The 22,881-nt window shown below is 36.2% G+C and overlaps 1 protein-coding gene and 1 non-coding gene across 3 annotated transcripts in view; one reads left to right on the top strand and one right to left on the bottom strand.

Annotated features, from left to right (window-relative positions):
• The window catches only part of LOC138694362 (ankyrin repeat domain-containing protein 17-like), a 107,356-nt gene that overhangs the window by 12,968 nt on the left and 71,507 nt on the right, over positions 1-22,881 (bottom strand). For both annotated transcript variants that reach the window (XM_069818024.1, XM_069818025.1), the window contains exons 5-9: positions 21,964-22,035; positions 17,602-17,706; positions 12,028-12,102; positions 11,732-11,836; positions 7,875-8,333 (exon numbers count right to left, since the gene is read on the bottom strand). In XM_069818024.1, the coding sequence (XP_069674125.1) occupies positions 7,875-8,333; positions 11,732-11,836; positions 12,028-12,102; positions 17,602-17,706; positions 21,964-22,035 (816 nt within the window). The remainder of the gene's footprint in view (positions 1-7,874; positions 8,334-11,731; positions 11,837-12,027; positions 12,103-17,601; positions 17,707-21,963; positions 22,036-22,881) is intronic.
• Positions 16,515-16,590, top strand: TRNAR-GCG (transfer RNA arginine (anticodon GCG)). Its single transcript has one exon. It is a non-coding gene; the product is annotated as a tRNA-Arg (tRNA).

The following is a 22,881-nucleotide window of genomic DNA, read 5'->3' as shown; positions in this document are numbered from 1 at the left end:
AGAACAGATAATCAAAACAAGAAACCGCCTTAGGGGAAAGTAGCCTAAATCGCACCGGCGCCAAAATCGTACCACTATTAATATTGAGGAAATTATTATATGTAGGAGCCATCTGGAATATTTTTCACGAAATACAAATATAGGCCTAAACTGACACTTGTCCAGTTTCCCACCTTTCGCCCAAGACGACAGGTGTATTAAATCGTGCTTAATAGTAAGTTCTTATTTCTCATATAAGATTTTGTTATTCTTTCGTAAGCTCTTATTGAAACACTGAGTTAGGTTAAAAATGTTATGTTTTATTTAACGACGCTCGCAACTGCAGAGGTTATATCAGCGTCGCCGGATGTGCCGGAATTTTGTCCCGCAGGAGTTCTTTTACATGCCAGTAAATCTACTGACATGAGCCTGTCGCATTTAAGCACACTTAAATGCCATCGACCTGGCCCGGGATCGAACCCGCAACCTTGGGCATAGAAGGCCACTGAGTTAGGTTAATGAATGTCTTCTATTACACGTAGCATATAAGATAGTTTTAATTATTTAAATGGTAAAAATAGTCACTGTAACAGCTTTGTTTATGTTATAATATGAATAGTTTGCTTGGAGTGCTAGTTTTCTAAATCGTACCTTTAAAAGGTTGCTCATATCGTACCAGTACGATTTTGGTAACGTGAACAATTACAGTTTGGTGCCTAAAATTTTTAAATTTCAGAATAGATAATGGCCAAACGAGAATACGGAAAATGGAAACGAAGTAATTTGCTTACGGCATTGGATGAATTTCATCCCGGAGCAGTGGGATTGAATGAATGTTGCCGTAAGTGCGAAATTCCAAAACCGACTCTCAAGCGACATTTGATAGGCAAGGTCTGGATCGTCCTGCAAATGGGTCCATCAACGGGAGGTATACAGCTTTTCCGCGGGAAATAGAAGAGGAATTGGTCTAACGTATTCTGATATTTGGAGATCAGATCAGCCATCCACGAGTATCACCAGAATTGATCAGTCACTCATCAGTACCAGCATTAACCAGCCTTCCACCAGTAAAAGCACTGACCATCCAGTCACAGTAACAGCATTGTTCAGCAATCCACGAATAGAATCATCAGTCGCAAATCATCTACACTTCTAAATCCTTGATTCCATTGAATGAAATTAGTCTTCTCTCTAAACCAAAGATTTCAGTTCAAACCAGAACGAGAAAAGTTGCTCAGCAAGCTGTTGTGTTAACTTCAAGTCCCTATTAGAATCAATTGCAGCAGAAGAAAGAGAAAAGAGAAACTTAAAAAAAAAGAAAGAAGAATAAGAAGGAAATCAGCTATCAAAAATAACGAAAAAAGCTTCTAATGTGATTCATGTTGATGTAAAAAAGAGGACTGGTTGTGTTTTATCTGTAAAGAAGCTGTCATTGAAGATATGATTCTCTGCTCTGTGTGCAATCAATGGGTGCATGAGACATGTGCACGAGTTTCTACGGCCCAAGAACGTTCTCATTTTGTCTCTGACATGTGTAACGACAGAATCTGAAAAGAGGTAACTTTCAGTTGTGTTAAAAAGGATTTTACTTTGAGTGGACCTACGTGTTTTCGTCTTAGTAGATATTAAACATTTTTGATTTGTATATTACAAAAATCTTTGTATTTTAAAACATTTCAGTTTCTCATTTGAATTAATAAAATGACATAATAAATGACAACAATATAATATGCATTATGTTACTTTATGAAGCGTAGTTCTTATTTTAAAAATTATATGTAATATTTTAAAAATGGGTACGATTTAAGCAACCTCCAGGCACGATTTAGGAAACTGGGCGCATAAATCGTACCACTCGCAAAGTTTTAAATATTGACTTATGAAAACAATTGATAATTGTTCAAAAATTTCGAAAAAAATATATTTTGTGTCCCATGGTACTGTCTCAATGTCTAACAATATATACAATTAAAATTCCTTCACATTTCGAAATAAATAAAGAAAGACTGAAAAGTGGTATCATATAGGTAACCTTCCCCTATCTATACTTCGAATGTGCATAAGATTTTGTCAGTTGTCACGAGAACGCTGCAATATGACCGGCGCGGAAGTTACAGGAAGTGTTGATAGACTTCTTTGCGCTCGCTAACCTCGACGCTAAACTGTCAGGAATAATATAGGACGTTAATGCAATTTTCATTTTTCTCTTTGCCAACGTGGTAAATCAGAATACAGTCGAAATCGGTTATAACGACTCCAAAGGGACCGCCAGTTTACGGTCTTTATAGCCGATGTCGCACAAACCGGGCTTTTGTTTGTGTTTTTTTTTTTTGTTTTTCTTTTTTTGCAAAAAATGTCATATCTGTAAATTTTAGGCTGCACACTTACATGATTAATGTAAAGTCACACACAATATGGAAATTAGAAAATAGGAAAACAAACGTCAGCATCGCGAAGGACCTGGATGTATCACCACAGTCTAGTATATAGAGTCACGAAGCTTGAGTTGTGAGGGTGCTAGGAACAATAGACTGTGCCGGTACTATTATGAATTGTCTATAATGAGGCGATATTAGCGATCCTAGTGGTTAGCAACTATCTATGGATGCATATTTACTACGTCTTGAGCTTCGTGACTGTATATACTAGACTGTGGTATCACACTCAACTATTTATACAATTTTGAAGGACAGAGAGAAAATACAGTCTCTTTTCAAACACAGATGATATATTCAACGCAGATGAAACTGGCTTGTTTTACAATGTGACCCCAGATAAGACACTGAAATTTAAAGGTGAACAGACGAGTGGCTATCTAAGAAGTGGCCTGCTGTGCATGAAGGTTACAAGCCGCGAATTTTCTTAAGGCTGAGGATCAGTGACAGCTTAGGTTTGGTTTGTTCAGCTTATGGTATGCCCTATATACGCTGTTTGGTAGTTAGATGCATAGATAGGAAGTGATTCGCTGTCTCGCGTAATCCAAAATGATAGTGGTACCACTGGGTTTTGTCATTAAAGTCATTATTATCCGTCGGGGATACAAGAAACGTAGGTATTTGGGATGAATTTACAGCCAATTGGCTATCTTTTCCTTTGCGACATTTTCCCAGCGATGCTTGCCTTGACTGTTTAACAGACATACTGAATTGAAATCTACAATCTAACTGAAAACAAGAGTTTGAAAATAAGCGTTATATTCTTGTTAGTAATACCCAAATACGCAACAAACAAAAATCAACACTGGACGTTACACTCGATAAATTTCTCCGAAAATGTGATAAAAGTATGTCGTTTTATACTAGGTCGTAATAAGCGATACCATACTAAGCGATTTTTAAATACAGTATTTATATAGGATTTAGACGGGACTGTTAGATTTCGCCATTATAGCCAATACATCATTAAAAGCGATGTCGCTATAAACAGTTTCGACTATATTTCATTTTATTATGGTGACAAGTCTCAGAGAAACTTCGACAATGTAGAGAGTGCATTGTGTTTTAAAACAGAATAGCTGCAAGAAAATTATTAATTTTGAATATATTTCATCAACGATGCCTAATGAAAAATGTGTCAGAAGCAGTCAGCGGTTTTGTAGCTAAATCTGGTGTTTTCAGAACTATGGTCAGCTACAGAATTTTACCGTCAGCGGCTAGCTATTTATTTGGCTTTTTTTATGATTCCGGCAAAGGGAAACGATATTTTTAAGTTTTTTTTTCTGTAAAGATGTTATATTGTTTTTATATGAACTTGCGTACAACAATATTAGTTAATCATAAGCCAGAGATTAGTATGGTATTATCACAATTTTTCATTGTGCGAGTATAAAATATCAGTGTTTTATGTTAACTCGATTTCGTACAACCATGTCCATTTCCTACCTCAAATAAAGTATGCCACATCGTTAAACTCTTAGTATAATCGTGTAGGCATTGTCTTTGTAAATGAATTGATATGTTTAATCGTAAAGAGTATATAATGAACTGAACTATTATTTTCATTTATGGTAACTTATATTATGATTCATTCATTCATTGTGTTCTGCTCATGGGCGGATCTTTCACTGCAAACCCAGCATTCTCCAGCCTTTCCTGCTTTCTGCCTTCCTCTTTGTCTCATCATATGATCCATATATCTTAATGTCGTCTTATATTATAGGTATACTATTTAGGTTATCATTCCGCATTGTAGTTTATGTAACACAGATATAGGGCCAACTTAAAAGCCAGACTCATTGTTGGCAGGCACGTCTCCAGCTCAGTGTGAAATCAGATTTCGAACGGAATGGTGTGATTGTGAATGTGATTGTTTCCGAAGTGTCCAGTATTTTGTTGATCTACTTCATTCAATTTTCAAGAAACATGCCGCGTAAAACTCCATACGTACAAAAGTTTAGAGATGTGTGAAAAAAAGCACAATATGTTGAAAGATTGGGTGTAAGAAGAGGCTGGTGATAGTTAGAAAGCTCATTGTAAATTATGTAAGGTGATATTGAATGCAAAATATTCAGATTTAATATTGTTCATACGATTTTGCATAGAACATAGAACCTACGAAGTGATACACACTTTCCATAATGTAGTCTACATTTTTATCAAATTCTCCAGTTCCTAAAACTGTATAGTTTGTATTTAAAATTTGGAAGTGATGTGTTAAGAAAAATCTGGAGTTTTTCAAGTACAGTTTAGCGGATTTTTTAAGCTTGTGCAGCGGTAAATGGAATTCTGAGTTGGCAACACTGGTCAGAAGTGTACTGCTTCAGCAGTGGGTTGAAAGACATGCAATTTTAACAACTGATGGTCATTAACTTTAAGGGGTTATTCTTTGAGATATTTCAAACAAAAATGTTTAATTCAATTTTGCTCATTTTTGTTTCCATTTCGATGGACCGATGGCGGGCTTATGTGAGGGCAGAAATGAACCTCCAAGTTCTCTAAAAGCCATTGTAAGCAGTGTTGCCAATTCAGAATTCCATTTACCGCTGCACAAGCTTAAAAAACCACTAAACTATAGTTTAAAAACTCCAGATTTTTCTTAACACATCATTTCCAAATTTGAAATACAAACTTTATAGTTTTAGGAACTGGAGAATTTTAGGTTTCAAATTTAAAAAAAAAAATTAATATTTATAATACTCTGTAAATTGAAATAACACTCACCTCTGCCCAGAAGCTTGTTGTGAATGGCAATATTATGTTGTCGAACAACAGAAAAACACTCGCTACTTTTTTGTGTGTATAATTATCAGCATGGATAATTAAAACTGAATATTTTGCATTTAATATCACCTTACACCATTTACACCGAGCTTTCGAACTATCACCAGTAACTTCTTCTACCCAATCTTTCAACACATTGTTTTTTAACACATCTCTAAACTTTTGTACGTATGTAGTTTTATGCGGCACATTTCTTCAGAATTTAATGAAGTAGATCAAGAATATACTGGACACTTCGGAAATAATCACATTCTCAATCACACCAGTCGGTTCGAAATCTGATTTCACACTGAGCTGGAGACGTGTCTGCTAAGAATGAATCTGGTTTTAAGTTATATGTATATCTGTGTTACATAAACTATAATGCGGAATGATAAATTAAATAATAATCTATATCACATATCATAAATGAAAACTAATAATAATTCAGTTCATTATTCTTTATGATTAAATACATCAATTCGTTTACAAAAACAATGCATACATTAGATTAAGAGGTTAACGAATGCGGAATACCTATTTGTACAACAACAATGGATGAGGAACGAAATGGATGTGGTTGCACCAAATCGAGTTAACATAAAACGTTGATATTGTATACTCGCACAATGAAAAAGTGCGATAATTCCATACTAAACTCTGGTTTATGGTTAACTAACATTTTCCGCAAGTACATATAAAAAATTATAACATATTTACAGAAAAAAACTTAAAAATATCATCTCTCTCTGCATCATAAAAAACGTCAAATAAATAGCTAGCCGCTGACGGTAAAATTCTGTAGCTGACCATAGTCCTTAAAACACCAGATTCAGCTACAAAACCGCTGACTTGGCAACATTGATTGTAAGTAAATAAAAAATAGCCATGCAACACGTCTATTTGTTGACTGAGGAATTGCAGCCCATGAACGAAAGCATGTGACTTTGTGAAGTTCTGTTTCTTACCTAGAAGTCTCATTGCAAAATTCCTTTGCAGAGCGAAAAGTTGTAGATATTTGTTCGGATGAAATTTCTGAACATTTAAAGGACAATATTAAAATTCTTTCAGTAAACTATTATCATAACATTATACTGTTCTCTTAAATTGACTGAGCATATTGGGAATTAAATCAATGGCTTTCCCAAAACACGCTATGAAATGTTTCATACAGGCTAATAATAATTTATGTATCAAGGGCGAAATGGAAATGTTTATAGCGAGGGCTACGACGTTGCTGCCGAGGGTGAAAGTGACCCGAGGTTTAACATGAAATTTCGCCAAAGCTTCATACATTATTTTGTGGTGCACTAGTCCGTAATTGAAAAAATTGAACTCTTTGATAACAGTTTTAAGTTAGAAATTCGCTTTGTGTCTGTATGTTTTGTTTACCGTGTTTTGTTTTGGTATCTAGGGATTGTGTATACTGTAACAAAAAAGAGTAGGCCTACGTTGAATGAAAATTGACGTTGAGGGAAGTCATGCATAATGCTATTATTTCTTTGTTTTTAAGTTGCCATACTCAGAATTTAAACAATGTTCTGTTATATTGGAAATGATGTCGGGGGTCTGTTGAAACCGAAATTCGTTCTGGAGTTGTTATTAATCGTAAAGCCAAACAAGCTGAAGATAAGTTGTTGCCAATTAAATCTAGAGATTTGTATGACATATTTTTTTTGGCCCTAGGGCCTATAAAAGTTTTTTTGGCCCGCGAAAGTATAATGAGATGTATTAAATATATCTATCCATGGAGAAATTGAACAATTATGAACTAGTGCATCGCAAACTAATTTTTATCTCGAAAAGGAAGCAAAAACAAGCAAAATTGTAATAAACTGTTTTTGTTTCCAATATCTCAAAGAATAACATACTGAAATTAATAGCATTACTTACGGTTCACCTTGTATACAGAGTGAGTCAGGAGAGAAGATACATGGTTTGAGAGGTGATAATATTGGTGATTCTAAACAAAAAAGTTTATATGAACATATACTCTGTTCTTAACGGTTTCGGAGAAAACTAATGGAAACAATGAGTAACGGGAAAAGAGCAGGTGATAGTAAATTAAGACATTGCTACCTTATGTTATGCGTAATTTTCTTTACAGAACATGTTCGAAAAGTCTACCGTCAACTTTAATGCACTTTGCAGCTCTTATCGACAATTGATGTGTTGCTGATCTGAGCTGATTCGGATATTACTTTACTTGAGCACAAGCATGTAAAATGCGAGCGAGAAGTTCCTCCCTTGTTTCCATTCTGCGATTGTAAACTTCGCTCTTAAGGCAATCCCAGACACTGTAATCCAATGGAATAAGGTCGGGTGATCTCGGTGGCCAAGAAATTACTCCACCGCGACCAATCGAACGCCCAGGATACGTTTCATTGATCCTACTACAACCAAATGTCGTTTTTGTTGCGTTCGCATGTGAGTGCTGATGAAGGACATGAGACTGACACCCGTGATTTTCAAACAGCTGTATGTCAGATACTGTTAAGAACAGGGCATATGTTCGTATAAACTTTTTTGCTCAGAATCACCAATATTATCACCCCTCACACCATGTACCTTTCCTCTTGACTCACCCTCTATCTATGAAAAAACGACATACTAAATTTCAAGCCTTTATGCATCAGTGAAAAAATAGGTTTTGAATAAACTCCACTATCTAATTATGAGTAAAAAAAATGGTGGTACCCTCTTGTCCAGTGATGCTCCAGCTGACACCAGCAGCTGACATACGCCCCTGTGCCCTCCATCTACAGCCGCATGCAATGCAGTCCATCCCATCAATTCTGTCTCAAAGTCCAGACGCGCCCCGCGAATCAGCAGCGCCTTGCACACATCCTCGTGGCCGTTACTTGCCGCCAGGTACAAGGGCGAGCGGCGAAGAGGATCCAAGACATTGACGGCGCTGCCTGCTTCCAGGAGGACCTGAACCATGTCTGCATGCCCCAGCTCTGCCGCCAGACACACGGGTTTATTGCCTTTACTGAACCCGGTATTAACGTCACAACCAGCGTCTACCAGGACCTGCACCAAGTACGTATCCCCCTGCCTCATTGCCCGCTCTAGCGGAACCTTGCTGGTGCTGTCTTCCTTCTGTAGGTCCACCCCGACCTCACGCAACAGTCTCACGGTTGAGGCTCTATAACCCTGCAGCAGACAGAACAATCTGGTGAGAGGAAGCTCAGTCAGCTAGGGGACAGTTCCACCAGGCTGAATGAACGAGATCAGCACAAGACAGCAATGACAACAGCATAATGCCTGCAGTTCTAATTAGCAATAATGATAATATCAAGCTAACAAGAGGCTATAATTACAGCAATGCCAGTACTAATAGCAGTAGCACAAGTGGAAGTAGTGGTATTAATTCTAGTTGATTAAAGAAAGTAAAATTGTCTGCAGTAGTGCTGCTTAAAACAATTGTAGTAGTCAGTTACAAAGTCCGTAGCTGTAGTAGTTGAACCAGCAGTAGTAGTAAAAATAGTAATAATTGTACTACTAGTAGTAACAGTAGTGGCAGCAGTACTAGTAGTAGTAGCAGTAGTAATACTAGCCGTAGTAGTAGAGCAGAATTAGCAGTATTAGTACCAGAGTAGAATTAGTAGCAGCTGTAATATTAGTTGTACCAGTACCAACAGTAGTAATACTATTAATAGTAGTAGCAGTTACGAATCCCTACGATTAGGGAAAACACGGACATTTTACTTGAAGCAAGTAAAGCGATCGGTTTGGAAGTAAATCCCGAGAAGACAAAGTATATGATTATGTCTCGTGACCAGAATATTGTACGAAATGGAAATATAAAAATTTGAAGATTTATCCTTCGAAGAGGTGGAAAAATTCAAATATCTTGGAGCAACAGTAACAAATATAAATAACACTCGGGAGGAAATTAAACGCAGAATAAATATGGGAAATGCCTGTTATTATTCGGTTGAGAAGCTCTTATCATCCAGTCTGCTGTCCAAAAATCTGAAAGTTAGAATTTATAAAACAGTTATATTACCGGTTCTTCTGTATGGTTGTGAAACTTGGACTCTCACTCTGAGAGAGGAACATAGGTTAAGGGTGTTTAAAATAAGGTGCTCAGGAAAATATTAGGGGCTAAGCGGGATGAAGTTACAGGAGAATGGAGAAAGTTACACAACACAGAACTGCACGCATTGTATTCTTCACCTGACATAATTAGGAACATTAAATCCAGACGTTTGAGATGGGCAGGGCATGTAGCACGTATGGGCGAATCCAGAAATGCATATAGAGTGTTAATTGGGAGACCGGAGGGAAAAAGACCTTTAGGGAGGCCGAGACGTAGATGGGAGGATAATATTAAAATGGATTTGAGGGAGGTGGGGTATGGTGATAGAGACTGGATTAATCTTGCACAGGATAGGGACGCTGGCGGGCTTATGTGCGGGCGGCAATGAACCTTCGGGTTCCTTAAAAGCCATTTGTAAGTAAGTAAGTAAGTATTAGCATTAGTAATATTGCTACTAACAGAAATAGTAGCGACAGTAGTAGTATTTGTATTCTATTTATTAACATTCCATGGTATTCATACATTGCTTCACAGCTAGAATATGTTACAAGTCAAAAAACGTAATACTATTATAAAGTCTTAATTTATAGTCATAGTCTAGATGAAATATATATATATATATATATATATATATATATATATATATATATAGAAGAGATTTACAATATAGTCTACTAGTACAACACAAAGTTTTAGTTTCAAATTTTATGAAGCGTTATTGAATGTCATGAATTCACCTACACAATAGAAGGCGTGAGAAATTAGGTACTTCTTTAATTTGGCCCTAAATAATCTTATGTTTGAGTTTCATTTTTTATATCGATAGGGAGGCTATTAAAAATTGTTACTGCCATATAACGCACTCCTTTTTGATAGCACGATAGACTTGGCGATACAGTATGAAAGTCATTTTTTATGTGTATTTATGCTGTGTATTTTAGTATTAGTAATAGTTGCAGTAGTAGTAATATTAGAACTAGTAATAGTAGTAGTAGTAGTAGTAGTAGTAGTAGTAGTAGTAGTAGTAGTAGTAGCAGTAGTACTAGCAAAAGTAGTACCTGTTACTTACTGGCTTTTAAGGAACCCGGAGGTTCATTGCCGACCTCACATGAGCCCGCCATAGGTCCCTATCCTGAGCAAGATCAATCCAGTCTCTATCATCATAGCCCACCTACCTCAAATCCATTTTAATATTATCTTCCCATCTACGTCTCGGCCTCCCTAAAGGTCTTTTTCCCTCCGGTCTCCCAACTAACACTCTATATGCATTTCTGGATTCGCCCATACGTGCTACATGCCCTGCCCATCTCAAACGTCTGGATTTAATGTTCCTAATTATGTCACGTGAAGAATATAATACGTGCAGTTCTGCGTTGTTTAACTTTCTCCATTCTCCTGTAACTTCATTCCTCTTAGCCCCAAATATTTTCTTAAGAATCTTATTCTCAAACACCCTTGATCTCTGTTCCTCTCTCAAAGTGAGAGTCCATGTTTCACAACAATACAGAACAACCGGTAATATAACTGTTTTATAAATTCTAACTTTCAGATTTTTGGACAGCAGACTAGATGACAGAAGCTTCTCAACCGAAAAATAACAAGCATTTCCCATATTTATTCTGCGTTTAAATTTCCTCCCGAGTGTCATTTATATTTGTTACTGTTGTTTCAAGATATTTGAATTTTTCCACCTCTTCGAAGGATAAATTTCCTATTTTTATATTTCCATTTCGTACAATATTCTCGTCACGAGACATAATCATATACTTTGTCTTTTCGGGATTTACTTCCAAACCTATCTCTTTACTTGCTTCAAGTAAAATTCCGTGTTTTCCCTAATCGTTTGTGGATTTTCTCCTAACATATTCACGTCATCCGCATAGACAAGCAGCTGATGTAACCCGTTCAATTCCAAACCCTCTCTGTTATCCTGGAATTTCCTAATGGCATACTCTAGAGCAAAGTTAAAAAGTAAAGGTGATAGTGCATCTCCTTGCTTTAGCCCAAAGTAAATTGGAAACGCTTCTGACAGAAACTGACATATACGGACTCTGCTGTACGTTTCACTGAGACACATTTTAATTAATTGAACTAGTTTCTTGGGAATACCAAATTCAATAAGAATATCATATAAAACTTCTCTCTTAACCGAGACATATGCATTTTTGAAATCTATGAATAAAAACGTAGTACCTGTAGGAGTAGTAATAGCAGTAGTAGTAGTAGTAATAGTAGTAGTAGTAGTAGTAGTAGTAATAGTAGTAGTAGCAGTAGTACTAGCAAAAGTAGTACCTGTAGGAGTAGCAATAGTTTGGAAACATGAATTGAGTTCGTTCTGAAGCTGTGCATTTTATTTTGTCTTCAATTTCAATTTGGTTGTAAACAATTTACACCTGACTACACTTCACCTTCAGCTTTTCATGATTGAAGTTGTGACAGTTCGTGTCCATCATTACTGAAAACAATCTAGCAACAGTAACCATGGCAACAGTTTACAGCTCACACTTACCGCTTCCTTCTGGCGCTCTGCTAGCAGTTTCTGTCCCGTCTCCTTCAGTTCCTCCTCCTTTGTTTCCAGTTCCGCCCTGAGAACTCGCAGTGCTTCTTGTTTGCTCTATAATGAAAAACATATATTTTTCAGAGGAAGATCAATTAGGTTAAGTGATAGTTTGAACAAGAATATAACATTACGATGAGACGATAAATTTAAAATAATTTAATCTGTCACACACAAATATGTAATAATTCAATGGAACTTAGAAAATCTACTCCTAACTGTAACCATGGTAACAGCTCATCACTTACTGCTTCCTGCTGTCTCATCAACTCACGCACAGCCACTAGTTCTCGTCTCTGGTCAGCTAAATCTTCCTGGTAATTCTGTAACAAATACATTTCTGAGTTAGAGGAATCTCAGTTAGTTAGGTGATGGTCTGACATGAAGCAACAGGTTCCTTGAAGAAAACAAGTTGATGGCCCAATATACAGGAATACAGACAGCTACTACCAAATTCAGAAGCTTTCAAATAAGACCACTTACCCTATGGTTTTGCGTAAGTGGTTATATAGAAAGTGTGACGAGGCATGCACCAAATACCATGCCTGTACGTTATCTGGATTTTTTGATGAGCCCTAAACAATATGGATCAATCATACCCTATCTAAATAATCTTTGTCAAAAGGCATGTGCATAATCTTGCAGTAGTAGTACTGTAGAATCCCTCTTATTTGGCATCAAAGGGGCCAGACAAGTTTCGGATACGAGATTTTGCTGGAGAATTGAATAAATATTGGTATATACAAAAAAAGAAAGTTCGTGTTTCATAGTGTAAAATATTGAAACTGCAGCCATGTAAAGCTTATTTCTTTTTCATTTCCTCATAACTGAATAAACATAAAAACTGTGTGGATTTTCTTTATTTAAAACTCATCACACTACACAAATAATACACCAATATTTTAGGTTCGAATATTTACTGAAAATTAAAGTTCGTGCGAACTTCCTAATGCGGCAACATTGAAGGCCCGAATATAATCAAACATAAAAAAGTGTGGATTTTCTTTATTAAAACTCATCACACTACACAAATAATACACCAATATTTTAGGTTCAAATATTTACTGAAAATTAAAGTTCGTGCGAACTTCCTAATGCGGCAACACTGAAGGCCCGAATATAATCAAACATAAAAAATGTGTGGATTTTCTTTATTACAACTCATCACACTACACAAATAATACACCAATATTTCAGGTTCGAATATTTACTGAAAATTAAAGTTCGTGCGAACTTCCTAATGCGGCAACACTGAAGGCCCGAATATAATCAAACATAAAAAATGTGTGGATTTTCTTTATTAAAACTCATCACACTACACAAATAATACACCAATATTTTAGGTTCGAATATTTACTGAAAATTAAAGTTCGTGCGAACTTCCTAATGTAGTAATACTGATGGCGCGAACATAATCAAACATAAAACTGTGTTGACTTTCTTTATTAAAACTCATCACACTACACAAATAATACACCAATATTTTAGGTTCGAATATTTACTGAAAATTAAAGTTCGTGCGAACTTCCTAATGCGGCAACACTGAAGGCCCGAATATAATCAAACATAAAAAATGTGTGGATTTTCTTTATTAAAACTCATCACACTACACAAATAATACACCAATATTTTAGGTTCGAATATTTACTGAAAATTAAAGTTCGTGCGAACTTCCTAATGTAGTAATACTGATGGCCCGAACATAATTAAATAAACATAAAAACTGTGTTGATTTTCTTTATTAAAACTCATCACACTACACAAATAATACACTAATTTTAGGTTCGAATATTTACTGAAAATGAAAGTTCGTGTGAACTTCCTAATGTAGCAATACTGATGGCCCAAACATAATTAAATAAACATAAAAACTGTGTGGATTTTCTTTATTAAAACACATCAAACAACACTAATAATACATTAATTTTAGGTTCGAATATTCACTGAAAATGAAAGTTCGACCGAACTGCCTTATGTAGCAATACTGATGGCCCGAACATAATTAAATGAACATAAAAACTGTGTGAATTTTCTTTATTAAAACACATCACACAACACAAATAATACACTAATTTTGGGTTCGAATATTCACTGGAAACGAAAGTTCATGCTAACTTCCTAATGTAGCAACACTGGCGATCCAGACTGTGGCAATGTTGCACATTTAATTTTTTTCTCCTAGCCAAAAGTGCCGTTGCTTTGGTATTACCGGTTATTTGGGTGTCGGTTACGAGGGATTTTTACTGTAGTATAGCAACTGTACTTGCTAGAAGTAGTAAAAGATTCTTAATATACATGATGAACTGTTTATGTCATTAATTTCAAGAGGTTATTATTCTTTGAGATATTCAAATAAAAAATGTAATACAATTTTGCTCGTTTTTGCTTCCCTTACGGCATAGATAGCCTATCGTGTCGTGACTCAATTTGAGTCGCAGTCTCGAACGAGGTACTGTGCGGTGTAGATCGAAACAAGCAAAGCTCTACTTCAAAACAATCAACAAGCGGATTAACATTTACAATGTCTCTCTCAAAACCTTCAACCTCTTCAAAAAAAACTCAAATTTACTGAATTACAGTGCTGAATATGGATAACGTCGTGAACATTGTTGTAAAGACAATCAATAAAATAAAATCTGAAGCATCTGAAGCACTTAAGCGCCGTCAGTTTCGAACATTTCTGAAAGATATGAGTCAACGTTATGAAGATTTAATTTACTACACTGAAGTGAGGTGGCTCAGCCGCGGTCGGATGCTGCACAGATTCTTCGAACTTCGTGAGGTAATTGCTGAATTCATGCGAACACAGGGATTATCTGTTCCTGAATTAGAAGATGAAGATTGGTTGACCTGACATTTCTGACCGATATTTGTGAACATTTGAATCAGTTAAATACACATTTTCAGTGAAAACAAAAAAATATAGTGGATGCGTATGGAGACGTGAAAGCATTCATTTCGAAACTAGATCTGTGGAAATCTCAAATTTTAGAAAATAACCTGTACCACTTTCCTAGTCTGAACTCTTTAGGAAATATAACACAACAAAAACTACAAAATTACAGCATTCTATTAGAAAACCTACATATAAAATTTAATTGTCAGCGATTTAGAAATTTCCAACAAATGGAACATGATTGTTTATTGTTTGCTAATCCAATGACTGTTGATGTGCGAAGTGTGCATTTGAATTTACAGTTGGAAGTTATAGAAATGCAAAATGACATAGTCATTAAAAGTAGGTGTCAAGGTCTATATTGCTCAAGCATTTTTTAAATATTCCAAACTCAAAATACCCGAACCTTCGTAAATTTTGTTCCAAAATGTTAGCCATCTTGTGCTCCATATATATATATATATATATATATATATATATATATATGAAGAATTTATTCTCCTTAATGAAATATGTTAAATCAGAACATAGGTCTCGTTTGAGCAACATTTGTTAGCAATATTAAACATTGTTCTCACGAATGAAGACTCAGATTTTGAAGACATCTGCAGACAGTAATATAATGAGGATACGGCTGCGTACCGGAATCCGCCAGAGAACGGTCCGAAACAACTGTGTTTACATCTCCAACCCTCCCAACTTTTCCCTGTACTTTGAGCCGCAGGGTGTCCTTCCATGCTTTCCGGGATAAATTGTTTTACATGAAACATATCATAGCATGTTTTGGGAAAGCCATTGATTTAATTCCCAATATGATCAGTCAATTTAAGGGAGCAATGTATTTTGATATTAAATTATTGAAAGAATTTTAGTTTTGTCCTTTAAATGTGCTGAAATTTGATCCGAACAAATGCAACATTGTAAAATTCCTTTGCAGAACGAAAAGTTGCATTTGTTCGCATCAAATTTCTACGGATTTAAAGGAGAAAACTTAAATTCTTTCACTCACTTATCATAATACGCAGCTTCCTTAAATCTGGGCAGTTATATCACTTCCTAAGCTATTTATCTGCTCTTGGGAGAAAAACTTGTAATTTTTGTACAATTTTCGAAAACTCTTTTTTTTCCCGAAATATTTGACAAAAATTAAGAGTTTTCACACAAAATAACCCCATCAAATATTTTGAGAGGCAAGGAGACAATTTTTTAACGCGAAAACTGAAAATTGTTTTAGTCCTTGGCCCACAGTTTTTATGTTAGAAGAAAATTTATTTCACTGTCTTACTCCTACAAGAACACAGAATAAGCTGTGAAGACAGCTTTACCCTACCTTATTCCATTAATTACTATTAAATACGAGAAAAATTCGTACCGGCACCGGGAATCGAACCCAGGACCTCTCAGCTCTGCGCGCTGAATGCTCTTACCAACTGAGCCATGCCGGGACACGATCCACGGCGCCGGCCGAACCTCTCTCGTGATGCTTTTTTTACGGCCTTACTACCTGCACTTGAGACGATACACGTCATATATGCAGGAGCGCATATTTAAATGACTTTATGGCCATATTCAACATCATTTCATGACAACTGCTAACAGTTAATACATCACATATTCATATGTATGAGGTCTCGCCCACCTCATTGAATATTACACGACTAATATGAATTAGTCAATTTGTATTATTACTATTAAATACGAGAAAAATTCGTACACGATCCACGGCGCTGGCCGAACCTCTCTCGTAATGCATTTTTACGGCCTTACTACCTGCACTTGAGACGATACACGTCATATATGCAGGGGCGCAGGAGGTTCGGCCGGCGCCGTGGATCGTGTCCCGGCATGGCTCAGTTGGTAAGAGCGCTCAGCGCGCGGAGCTGAGAGGTCCTGGGTTCGATTCCCGGTGCCGGTACGAATTTTTCTCGTATTTAATAGTAAAAATACAAATTGACTAATTCATACTAGTCGTGTAATATTCAATGAGGTGGGCGAGACCTCATATATATGAATATGTGATGTTATTCCATTAAGGAAAAATGTCATTTTATTTTTTGAAAATTTTATACATATAAATAAAAATTTAAGATTCTGAACTTTTTAAATAACTTTCTTATGCAGTTGGATATTGTTTCTAGTTAGGCACTTAGCTACATTAATCAACTTCATTTTGGTGCAAGAATGATGAAAATATCTAAATTCTAAGTGCACTTTGTGTTAACATTAGTGTTGTGAAACGCTGTAAAATTGAACATGGAAAAAAATCATTTAAATCCCGAGTGTATGAAAAATTGTAAAACCAAGTACACAGCTTCCTGACTTATATGAAAAATAATGTAGTCAAACACTAAAGCCAAATTCGAATTGTTATTACGTGAAAAATATATAAAATTGGCAGAATGTGACGGATTGACACTTGCAGAACTGCACTTCTGGTTTCAAGAAAGGGTGCTTCCGGTCAGTAAAACCTCAGCTAATTAATTAACCAAACATCATAGAGACAAACCTGATATATTTTTTAAAATATAAAGTTGAAGTTTCAGATGACATAAAAATAATAAAAATATCAATTTTTGAAGGAAAATTCATATATCCTATATATGAGTATCTTAAATCATCAACAATTTCCTCTTAATTCGCCTTCAGCTGTTCGCGATCTGAGTTGTGACAGTTTGTGTCCTCGATTACTGAATATCATCTAGTAACTCTAAATCATCGCAATAACCACAGTCTAGTATATACACTCACGAAGCTTGAGTTGTTGAGGGTGCTAGGAACAATAGACTGTGCAGGTACTATTTCGCATTGTCTGTAATGAGGCGATAGTAGCGATCCTAGTGGTTAGCAACTACCTATGGATGCATATTTACTACGTATTGAGCTTCGTGACTGTATATACTAGACTGTGGCAACAACTCACACTTACCGCTTGCCTTTGACGTTCTGCTAGCATTTCCTCTTCCGTATTTTTCAATTCTCTCTTCTTTGCTTCTGATTCTTTTCTGGCTTCTTGCTTCTCTTCCTCTTTACCCTATAATGATAAAATCTAGTTCAGAGGAACCTCAGTTGGATAAGTGATACTTTGAATAGAAACATAGACTACGTGAACGGGGATAACATTGGCCCAACAGAGAATATACATAATTATTTGAATTTTTTTATCTCCCATAAAATGTGGTAATATCTTAAAAGTTTCGACTGAACCGGTAGGCCTACTGTGTAAATGGCAGCTTCAGCAGTAAAACAGTTTAACCAAATACTTTCAGAACTTACTGTAGGCAACAGCATTATTTTAAGTGAATCAATTGTTTGGTAGTGTGAAAAGTACAACAGACAACATTTTGTTCTTTAATAACTTTTAATTGTATTCAACTAAGAAGTTGATTTTGTTACATATATTCTCACACAGTATGTAAGTTTCTTTTTTACCTTTGTTAATAAGTTTCTGTATGGGCACCATTTGTTGCGCGGCACACAACTAAACGATATTCTGTTTCTATCCTCGTTCGCTGGAGCATGTCCGGTGTGACGATAGCAACAGCTTCCACTATCCTTTCAAGCAAATGTTTTAAATCACGAACGTTCACAGCATAAACGATGTTCTTGATATGACCCCAGAAAAAAAAATCCAGCAGGGTGAGATATGGACTTCAGGATGGCGGTGCTTTTTTGCTTTCCCACTAATTGATAAATATGACGGCCAGTTTTTTTTTTTTTTTTTTTTTTTTCAAAAGGATGGAATACTGCCTCACTTTAGCTTGGAGGTTAGAAATCCGCTCAACGAAAATTTTCATAATCAGTAGATTGGTAGAGCAGGACCTGTTTCCTGGCCACCCCAAAGTCCAGATCTCACCCCGCTGGATTTCTTTTTCTGGGATCATATCAAGAACATAGTTTATGCTGTGAACGTTCGTGATTTAAACCATTTGCGTGAAAATATAGTGGAAATCTGTTGCTACCGTCACATCGGACATGCTCCAGCGAACGTGGACAGAAACAGAATATCGTTTAGATGTGTGCCGCGCTAGAAATGGTGTCCATATAGAAACTTACTAACAAAGGTAAGAAAACCTACATATTTCTATCGTGTGAGAATGTTTTCAACAAAGGCAACTTCCTAGCTGAATACAATTGAAAGTTATCAAAGCAAAATATGTTGTCATTCTTTTTCAGAAACCCTGTATTCTGGAAATTTTTATATTGTGAAATGATATTTTCAGCAGTAAAAATTTGGCATGTACTAAGAAAGTTGGTAAATATGATTTAAAAAGTAATTTAAGTTTGAAATTTGATACATTATTTACCGTATAAATTATATCTTGAAAAGAAAAAAGACCGAACACATATAGAAGTGCCAGTAACTAGGCCATATGCTAATTATTCAGAGAAGAAACTAAAGCAATGATTAGATGACATCGCAAATGGTCTGAAAACACAGAGGGGAGCAGCTGAATAAGATTATTATGGTATTCCACGTAGCAGCATAAAAATAAACGCAAAGATAACCTTAATGCAAAACCAGGCCGGCCAACAGCATTCACAAATAAAGAAGAGGATGTATTTGCAAAACATCTAAAAAAAGGTGACAGAATTTGGATTTCCAATGGCAGAACAAGATCTAGAAATAACAATAAGCATAAAGAGCTATCTTGACAAAAAAGGACGCAGAGTGACTAATTTCAAGAACAGCATTCCTGGTTACGAGTGGGCAAAACTTTTCTAAACCGTTATCCTAACTTGATAGTCGGATCATGGAGCAATATTAAAAAGGATTGTAGACCAATTGACGCAGAGATTATCAATGAATATAATAATATATTCCTGGAGTATAGTATACTCTACTTCATACATGCATTTAGTTTCAATATCATACTTTTTACCCTTATAGTCACTTATCAAACAAAATAAATAACATGTCACTTCACTGTAAGTGACTTAAACATCAATAGATGAAAGACAAAGAAAGAAGACTTTTTTGAAGTGTAGAACTTTAAAAGCAAAATAAAAAATGTCTCAGGACTCAGGAGGCAATAAAATACATCATTATTAGTATGATCTTCAATATGCGTGTTTTCCTAATAATACACTGTTTCCCGCTTAAAGGGATCGAGAAATAAGTGATAATTTCAAGTGTAAATAATGATTTATTAACATACCTTTTTACATAACTTCATGTAAAAACTCTCCGACTTTCGGAGAATACTAAATACAACTCGATGTGTGCGCTTTCAATTGCTCTGCAGACATCTAAACGATGTTCAACCTCCCGCCAATTGTTCTGTGGCATTTGTGGAGTCAGTAGCGCAGCTGCATTTGTGATGCGTTGCCTCAGTTCCTCCAGTATTAGCTCTGCGTCTTTCGTACACAGCGTCTTCACAAAGCCCCAGAAAAAAAAAGCTCAAGGGGATCAAATCGGGTGACATGGGTGGTCAGGCAAGGGGTTCTCGTCTTCTCATCCACCTATCCAGGAATTTTTCATCCAAAGAACTGACACACGTTAGTCAACAACAAAGTTCTGCAACATGTCCAGATATACATTTTCTGTGACTATAGCTTCTACGAAGAAGAATGGTCTAATGACGGAGCTCTTCGTCAATCCACACGTAACATTCACTTTGGACGTCTCTCTCTTATGTTTATGTATAACATATTGATTTTCTGAACCCATATCGCGCAGTTGTGCCCATTGATCTTTCCACTCAAGTGAAAAGTTGCTTCGTCAGAGAAAACAATGTTGTATAGGTACGAGTTATCATTGTCAATTTGTAGAAGCATTTCAGCAGCAAATTTTTTCCTATGCGGACGATCGTTGGGCTTTATCTGGTGACGAAGCTGGATCTTGTAAGCATACAAATGTAAACGCTTATACATGATCCTGTGAATTTTTGATCTAGGGATCAACTTCTGTGGACTACTAGTGAATGCCGTTTGACTGTCTCCTCATTTACACACAGTTTCGCATGTTTACCAGTCTGCGGTAGCAAAAATCCTGTTTCTGGAAGTGTCATGTCCCACTTCAGAATTGCTTTATGCCCAGGTCGATCTACATTCCATGCACGACAAACACGGCGTTGTACTTACATAACAGATTTTTCTTCTGCTACCCATAGCACGCACTGAACTTTCTGTTGTGGTGTCCACATGTTTACCATAACTTGTTCTCCTACAAAATGGCGCCAGGCTTGTTTTAGCGCCCTAGCAAAAATCCGACTACAGTTACGCATAAACAAACGAATATTACGCATGCAGCTGTTTTCAAACTTTGTTACATAGACTTAGACAGTTTCTCTAACTTGTCAGATGTAAATCACGACGATATCTTTATCTGGTTTTAAGTGCTGAGCATTTATTTCTCGATCTCTCTAAGCGGACACGGTGTATATGCATTGTTCTTAATTGAAAACCTCCCTCGCATAAGGGTGTAACCAACAAATCTATAATACACGTTTCAGAAGATAAGAAAATAATTTCAGGGGCATATATCGTTACGCCTATATTTACTAGCAAAACTATTTGTTTAATCAAAGATACAAGTTTATTCAGCTATTGGATACGTTCATTTATTGTTATAAATAAATGCTTCAAAATTACTTTTTCCGCCGAAGTCACGTACTTCATTAATGTGGTGTTACACTCTTTTTCGAAGGAGGTTTTCAATTAAATTTTCATGTGAGTATCATTTCACAGCATTTTATCATATAAGTTGGGTAAACCAGTATTCATTTTGCGATTACATTGCCCAATATGATCCTAAATATAGTGTAGTATGCACGTTGGAAAGTTGGGGCAAAGTTATCCTGTTAAGGTAACAATGACCCAATATTTGAAAAATTATGAACTCAGATAAACATAAAGCAACATGTTTGCAATACTTTACGAGTCATACAGAACACCTTTCATTAAAATAATTAACAAACACATCAATTACAAAAGTTTACTTTTAGAATGGTGAAAAAAATTGGCCCGATGTTACCCCAATTGACAGTGACGATGAATTTGAAACGATTTCATGTCTGCCATACACAGAAGTATGCAATGACTGAATGGAGCTCGGTAAATCTCCTCATAACTGTAACCATGGTAACAGCACATTCTAGTATATACAGTCACGAAGCTTGAATTGTGAGGGTACTAGGAACAATAGACTGTGCAGATACTATTTCGCATTGTCTGTAATGAGGCGATAGTAGCGATCCTAGTGGTTGGCAACTGTCTATGGATGCATATTTACTACGTAGTGAGCTTCGTGACTGTATATACTAGACTGTGGTAACAGGCCTTCACTTACTCCTTTCTGACGCCGCATTTCTCGCTCGGCCTCCAGTTCTTGTTTGAGCTTTGTCAGCTCTTCCTTATATCTCTGTAATAAAAACAATTCTGGGTTAGGGAAAGCTCAGTTAGATCAGCGGTCGGCAAATGTAGTAAATTTACAGTAGAACTTGTAGAACGGGACTTCTCAAACCTCACTCACTTCTTCAGTTGTACCTGTAAGTAGGGCTTGTAAGCACGCTTCAATGTAAGTTACTCATTCACGTAGTTTTTTAGTTGATTATTTAACGACGCTATATCAACTACTAGGTCATTTAGCGTCGATGTAATTGGTGATAGCGAGATGGTATTTGACGAGATGAGACCGAGAATTCGTCATAGATTATCTGACATTCGCCTTACGGTTGGGGAAAACCTCGGAAAAATCCCAACCAGGTAATCGGCCTAAGCGGGAATCGAACCTGTGCCTGAGCGCAATTTCAGATCAGCAGGTAAGCGCCTCAGCCGACTGAGCTACGTCGACTTAATAAGGAAGAATGTCTCTTTCAAAGAAAGTAAGTGAATCGAGGAAGGCAAGGAAATATTATTTCCATAAGGAATGGGAAGAACAATAAAGGTACCTACTTTATATTTCGTAAGGAAGGGGAGAATGTTAGTTCTTTGCTGCGCTAAAAAGTGTTACTAGCTTGATAAAATAAGAAATGTGCAGAACATTATGAAAAGATGTATTGTGCGCATAACATTTTAAGTTTCAATGGACTGAAATTTAAATACCTATCTTTTTTAAAAAACATGCAGGTCTTTTCTTTTCAATTATAAATGACTAATTTCGACAAAATTCATCAATACAATAATATGTTCTTTTTCCTCGTTAGGAGGAAGGGAGGGAACATCCCACGCACTATTGTACACACACCCAATATGGGATGAGTGGCTT

The sequence above is a fragment of the Periplaneta americana genome, chromosome 2, assembly GCF_040183065.1.
Source record: "Periplaneta americana isolate PAMFEO1 chromosome 2, P.americana_PAMFEO1_priV1, whole genome shotgun sequence".
NCBI lineage: Eukaryota > Metazoa > Arthropoda > Insecta > Blattodea > Blattidae > Periplaneta > Periplaneta americana.
The sequence above is the reverse complement of the archived record's forward strand: the minus strand, read 5'-3'. Positions and strand labels throughout refer to the sequence as shown.